A 6,475-nucleotide genomic window follows, 5' to 3' on the forward strand; every position below is an offset into this window, starting at 1 on the left:
TAACATAAGATCATTGGTTAAGATTAAAACCATCATATTCACTGCAATTGGCACATTTTGAAAAACCCAAAGCCCTTATCTTTCAATTTTTCTTTCTTACGTACGTTATAGTCGTTACTTTATGAAAAATCGGCCGTACCTGATGGGTCGAATCACTAATTTCCAATCGACATTGTCAGTAAAGTTACATTGAAAAACGTTAACTAACGGACAAATTTTACAGGTCCAAAATTTTGATTCAAATTATCGTTCTTAATTCCATACCCACCCCTCTACCCCACTACTGTCACTTTCACATGGCATTATGTAATTGCATCTATATAACACACACACACACACTCTAACGCTTCAACTACTTGTCATAGTTGTCTACACGTCTACCCATTTTTCCAAACAAGAAGCTCAATAAGTAAGAATTTTTACTTTCCAACATTTTCTTGATTAGCTGTATAACAAAATAGGCTTTTTTTTTTCTTGACATTATAGTATATACTAGTTTCATTGAGTTTTGCTATTTTTATGAGTTTTAGCATATTGTTCTAGCAGAAAGCCATTGAGGGGTGTGTGAAAAATAGTTTCTTTATTTATATACTGTATGCTTGTTTTGATGACTATAGTTTTTACTAGTAGTTTCATTGAGTTATTGCTATTTTAATGATTTTTTAGCAGATTTTTCCAGCAGAAGGCCATTGAGGGGGTGTAAAAAATTGGAAAAATGGGGAGAATGTCAATACCCATGATGGGTTTTGTGGTGTTATGTCTATGGGCAGTGGTAGCAGAAGGAGAATATGTGAAATACAAGGACCCAAAACAGCCAGTAGGAGCTAGAATCAAGGATTTGATGAAAAGGATGACACTTGAGGAGAAGATTGGTCAGATGACTCAGATTGAGAGAAAAGTTGCCACTGCTGATGTTATGAAGCAAAACTTCATTGGTATGTTTGAAATATTTATTATCCTCTAGATTGAGATGGTCATTCTTGAATAAGTACTTGTTTTTGCATCATACTAGAACTTTGTGCATTTGGATCTTGAAAAAGGCATATCTATAGCTATGTGTATATTTGGCTAGATCTGTGCCATAAGACTAAAGGCATATCTATTAGTATGTGTATATTTGGCAACTCAGTGTTGTGTTACTTTTAAGAGAAAAAGATATTGCTAGATCACTGTGCCATAAGACTAAAAGTAAGTGAAACTTTTGTACTATTTAGGCATTAATAGAGGAAAGTTGTCACAGCTGATGTTGTGAAGCAAAATTTCATTGGTATTTCAAGATTGATTGGCCATTCTTGAGTACTTTTTTTCACTTCATACTAGAACTTTGTGCATTTAGTTTTTGGAAATACACATATATTAGTATGTGTATATTTGGCTACTTATTGTTGTGTTACTTTTAAGAGAAAAAGATATTGCTAGATCACTGTGCCATAATTCTAAAAGTGAGTGAACTTTTGTAGTACCAATTTAAACATAAGAGGTGAAAGGGATTCTTTTTACTCAGTATTGTCTTGTATTTCTTGCAGGGAGTGTATTGAGTGGTGGAGGAAGTGTCCCTGCACCTAAGGCCTCTGCTCAGGTTTGGACCAATATGGTAGATGAGATTCAAAAGGGTTCTCTTTCGACCCGTCTTGGTATTCCCATGATTTATGGAATCGATGCCGTTCATGGTCACAACAATGTCTATGGGGCTACAATCTTTCCTCACAATGTTGGGCTTGGTGTTACCAGGCAAGTATTATATACACTATAAAGCAATGTTTGAAATGAATCTGCTTTCCTTAGGACTATAGTGTATCACAATTTAAAGTATTGGTTGGTAGTGTTAAGGATATCCGTAGAGATTCTATTCATGTAAATAATTTTCTACTTGTTAATCATTTGAAATCTAAATGTCAAACTGTACTCTTTCCCTTAAAGTTAGGATCTTTTCTTTACTTTCTCCGCAAATGCAAGCAAAAGAATTTCAATTCAGTTTATCAAGTTTACCAAGGTAGCATGGAAGTATTCAAGCTAAAAGATATGCACCTAAATTATGGCTAGCAATTTTATGAATTTTGGGTTTTGTTTCTACCCTTAAAATCCTTCCCTTTTCATCTAGTCCTAAACAAGATTTTGCTAATTTTATGCAGGGATCCTGATCTTGTGAAGCGTATTGGGGCTGCAACTGCACTTGAAGTTAGAGCTACAGGAATTCCATATGCCTTCGCTCCCTGCATTGCAGTCAGTTGATATGATTACACTTTGTGCCTATGTTGTTTCTATATATTTAGATGTCTGAATAATTGTCTTATGGTAGGTATGTAGAAATCCTAGATGGGGCCGTTGTTATGAGAGTTACAGTGAAGATCATAGGATCGTTCGAAGCATGACAGAGATCATTCCTGGCCTGCAAGGAGATTTACCTGCTAAATCAAAGAATGGTGTTCCTTATGTCGGAGGAAAGTAAGAATCTCTATCCCTTTTTAGATCTTCATTATTTCCTTGCCGATAAATGATTTGTACTAGCAAATTCTTGTGAATTACCTATAATTCTTTGTTTGAGAAAGAATTATCAACGCTGATGTTGTTCCTTGTTAACTTTCATATGGTTAAGGACTAAGGTTGCGGCCTGTGCTAAGCACTTTGTGGGAGATGGTGGCACGTTGCACGGCGTTGATGAAAGTAACACAGTAATCAGCTCAAACAGTTTATTTAGCATCCACATGCCTGCATATTATGACTCACTCAGAAAGGGTGTTGCAACGGTTATGGTGTCTTACTCAAGCTGGAACGGAAGAAAGATGCACGCCAACCGAGATCTAGTCACTGGCTTCCTTAAGGACAAGCTCAAGTTCAGGGTAAGTTTGATCAATTCACTTCATTGTAAAACTCCGCCAAGTTAAAGTCAAGTTGGATATATTGCAGTATATAACCACCTCTTTTGGTTTTTGTGTTTCAGGGTTTCGTCATTTCAGATTGGCAAGGGATTGACCGGATTACTGATCCACCTCATGCTAACTACTCTTATTCAGTTCAAGCTGGAATTATGGCAGGAATCGACATGGTTAGTCTTATAAATTTGTACTTGGATCTTTAGATCAACTTACCTTGTAAATATATCTAAGAAATGATGATGGTTGATGTTACAACGCTTTTTATTCACCATGATTATTTTGTGTACACTTCAGATTATGGTCCCAGAGAATTATAGAGAGTTTATCGATACTTTGACTTCTCAAGTGAAAGCCAATATCATTCCCATGAGCAGAATTGATGATGCTGTGAAGCGGATATTGAGAGTAAAATTTGTTATGGGTCTCTTCGAGAACCCAATGTCGGACCCTAGCTTGGCAAACCAACTGGGTAGCCAGGTAAATAAAATATCAACGTGTAATTCCAAAAATCTTTCACTGCCTTGTTTGCGCTAGACTTAACCTGATTTATTGTATTTCTGTAGGAGCATAGAGAATTAGCAAGGGAAGCAGTTAGGAAATCACTCGTGCTCTTGAAGAATGGCAAGACGCCTAGTCAGCCACTACTTCCTCTTCCAAAGAAAGCACCAAAAATACTTGTTGCCGGAACTCATGCAGACAACTTGGGTTACCAATGTGGAGGCTGGACAATTGAATGGCAGGGAGTTGCTGGCAACGATCTTACTATTGGTAACTTTTCTTATATTGTGTGTAGTATTGGCAACATTGTTATTGCAACATGATGCAAAAACTTCTTCTATTTTGCCTGCCATCTCAAGTGTTTGAATAGTGACAACATGCACTAATGATCAAATTATTACAGTTGGATTTTCCTGTTTCAGTGCTGTTACTCTGCAACCATCCAAATTCCCCCCTTTTAGCATTTTCTGATGTGATCCCTCCTCTTTTTTAGACATTCTTATTTTGCTTCAGATTAAAAAATGAGAAGCAAAAATAAGAACCATTTCAACGCCTAGTTATTGTAAGTGCTAAAACAAACTGACCAAAGCATTCTTTCATTTCTGAGGTTCCCTGTTACCAAATAAGTCTGCTGTTGTTTTTGTTAGTCCTATAAATAAAGGTTCCAGTCTTTCTGCTGATTAAATCAACACAGTGTTTTTCTGATATGATAGATAAGAGGGGAACTGATACGCGTTTCAAATTTGACAGGGACCACCATTTTAACTGCTATCAAGAAAACTGTTGATCCTTCTACACAAGTAGTGTACCAGCAGAATCCTGATGCGAACTTCGTAAAGTCCAACAAATTCTCCTATGCCATTGTGGTTGTGGGTGAAGTCCCATATGCAGAGATGTTTGGCGACAGCTCAAATCTCACAATAGCTGAACCAGGTCCTAGCACCATCAGTAACATCTGTGGATCAGTGAAGTGTGTTGTAGTCGTAGTCTCTGGTCGTCCAGTCGTGCTGGAGCCTTACGTTTCAAAAATGGATGCCCTCGTTGCTGCTTGGCTCCCTGGAACTGAAGGTCAAGGTGTTGCTGATGCTTTATTTGGTGACTATGGCTTCACTGGAAAACTTGCTCGCACTTGGTTCAAGAGAGTTGATCAGCTTCCAATGAACTTTGACGATGCACACGTTGATCCCCTCTTTCCCTTTGGATTTGGCATCACAACTAAACCAGTGAAAGGCTACTAGTAATACCCAATATGATTAGTGCAGTCATATTGTCATTCAGCCTTCAAATAGAGATTTTTCCCCCTAATTTAAGAGCTGTCTAAGTACTCCTGCTATGTGTAACAATAGAAGGAAAGAGGGAACTCTGTTATTCATTTATTTCAACAATTTGTGCAAGTGCTGGCTACAAAAAGTGGTAGAAGCTTACTACAAAAATCCAGTGATCTTGCAATTTTGATTTTTCATTATTGGAACTGGGCTTGTTCACATAATTTAGCTAGTGGATTGTGCCGTGGAATATAATTTAGGTGGTGTATGTTATCATATTAATATTATAGCATACTGGTGTTCTGTGTTTATTTATTTGTTTATTTTTGCATATTCTTAGACGTTAAACCGATGACTGAAGTCTTCGGATGCAAAAGCTAAGAAATGCGAAATTTCCTTCATATTTAACAATTGAATTGTGTTTGGTTCTTAAGATTTTGGTATGGAAAAGAAGGAACAAAATTTGTGGGTTGATGTACGCATAATTATTGCAAATATTCATTTGTTTAAGGGCATGGGAAAACGCTAGTACATACTGTACTTAGGGTGTTCAAAGAAAACCGATAAATCGCATCAAATCGATAATCCGAGTCAAATCGAGAAAAAACTCAATTGTGAAAGTATTGGAAAAAAAAACCCGACCATAATTGATTGGTTTGGTTTTAACTAAAAAAAGTCAAACCGACACCAAACCAACCCGATAGTATATTTATACAATTTTAAAAAATATTTTATACATATAAATATTTATTATAATGTAATTTATAAATATTTCTTAAATTGTTTTTGTTGGGTTGTATGTATTTAATTAATATATTAAATACTTAAAAGAGGATGAATGGGAAATGGAGGGAAATGAAATTTTTGAGTGAACTTTTAAGTTTCCCCCTTGGTAAATTGGACATTGTCCCATATTGAAAGAGGAAGAGTTTTTTATGGGTAGATAAAACAATTGCTCTTCTTCTAGCTTATAAAGAGTTGAGAAGAAGGCAAGCCCACACCGTCGTCGCTCGGCTCGGCTTCGGATTTGGTCAAATGATTGATTAACTTTTTGGACCAAATTTATTTGTTAAGAGTAAAATATTAACAGAAATGTTATTAAATATTTGTTTTAATAACAAAATATTAATATTAAATCCAATCCGTTTTTCTGTTTTGGTAATAGAAAATTAACTACCCTCTTCAATTTTTCCTCTTTATTTTTGAGTAAATAGCCATTCACTACGATTTTCTAAGTTTCTCCTCCTTCTGCATACTTTTAGCATCAAACAAATCAATAGTAAGTGTGATTTGCTACCGAACTTTATGTTCGCTAAAACACTGGGGTTTGAAGTACCACTACACCAGTGTGTAATTCATTCTATCCTGGGAGGAAATAATTCATAACCTTGGGTAGTAGAAGGGGATTAAATTCCTTAAGGAAACACTGTGAATTGAGTGGGCTCGAATTGGTTTTTTGTCATTTCTGTTTATGTTCATTTCTGGTTATATTCATTTACATTTCCAGAATTATTTTATAAGTGATTAAAATATCAGAAAGGAATTTATATATATATATATATATATATATATATATATATATTTGTACTTACTGTTTTTGGAGAGTGAAACCTTTGTGGTTTTGTACTCTATTGGAGATTAAAATCTACGTGATTTTAACGTTTGTGTCATTCTTTTACATAAATGACTAATGATAACGGAAACCAAGCTGTTTCGATGGTGACTGCCAATGCCTCAACGAGCCGAACAACACCGGCAGCATTGGTACTGGCGGAGAAACCCGTAAAAAATTTCGGGATTGATTTCAAGCGCTGGCAGCAAAAGATGTTCTTCTAC

The 6,475-nt window shown here is 35.8% G+C and overlaps 1 protein-coding gene across 4 annotated transcripts; it reads left to right on the forward strand.

Moving 5' to 3' along the window:
* The first annotated feature begins 277 nt into the window (after positions 1–277).
* Positions 278–4,950, forward strand: LOC107819408 (beta-glucosidase BoGH3B-like). 4 transcript variants are annotated; one of them, XM_016645515.2, is made up of 10 exons: positions 278–409; positions 667–935; positions 1,527–1,731; positions 2,133–2,223; positions 2,300–2,445; positions 2,597–2,840; positions 2,942–3,046; positions 3,171–3,353; positions 3,440–3,644; positions 4,125–4,950. In XM_016645515.2, the coding sequence occupies exons 2-10, from the start codon at positions 716–718 to the stop codon at positions 4,610–4,612; spliced, it is 1,887 nt and encodes a 628-aa protein (XP_016501001.1). In that variant the 5' UTR covers positions 278–409; positions 667–715; the 3' UTR covers positions 4,613–4,950. The 4 variants fall into 4 exon arrangements, with proteins under 4 accessions (XP_016501001.1, NP_001312975.1, XP_016501003.1 ...); NM_001326046.1 differs by having other exon boundaries at positions 394–409; positions 670–935; positions 4,125–4,912; XM_016645517.2 differs by lacking the exon at positions 278–409 and adding an exon at positions 429–560.
* The last annotated feature ends 1,525 nt before the right edge of the window (positions 4,951–6,475 follow it).

This window comes from Nicotiana tabacum, chromosome 18 (assembly GCF_000715075.1).
Source record: "Nicotiana tabacum cultivar K326 chromosome 18, ASM71507v2, whole genome shotgun sequence".
Lineage (NCBI taxonomy): Eukaryota > Viridiplantae > Streptophyta > Magnoliopsida > Solanales > Solanaceae > Nicotiana > Nicotiana tabacum.

Excerpts from the sequence above, each read along its gene's own strand:
- LOC107819408 (XM_016645515.2), top strand. The coding sequence starts at position 716 with ATGGGGAGAATGTCAATACCCATGATGGGTTTTGTGGTGTTATGTCTA. Across the intron at positions 1,732-2,132 it reads GTTGGGCTTGGTGTTACCAG|GGATCCTGATCTTGTGAAGC; the intron begins GCAAGTATTATA and ends AATTTTATGCAG. Across the intron at positions 2,841-2,941 it reads AGGACAAGCTCAAGTTCAGG|GGTTTCGTCATTTCAGATTG; the intron begins GTAAGTTTGATC and ends TTTGTGTTTCAG.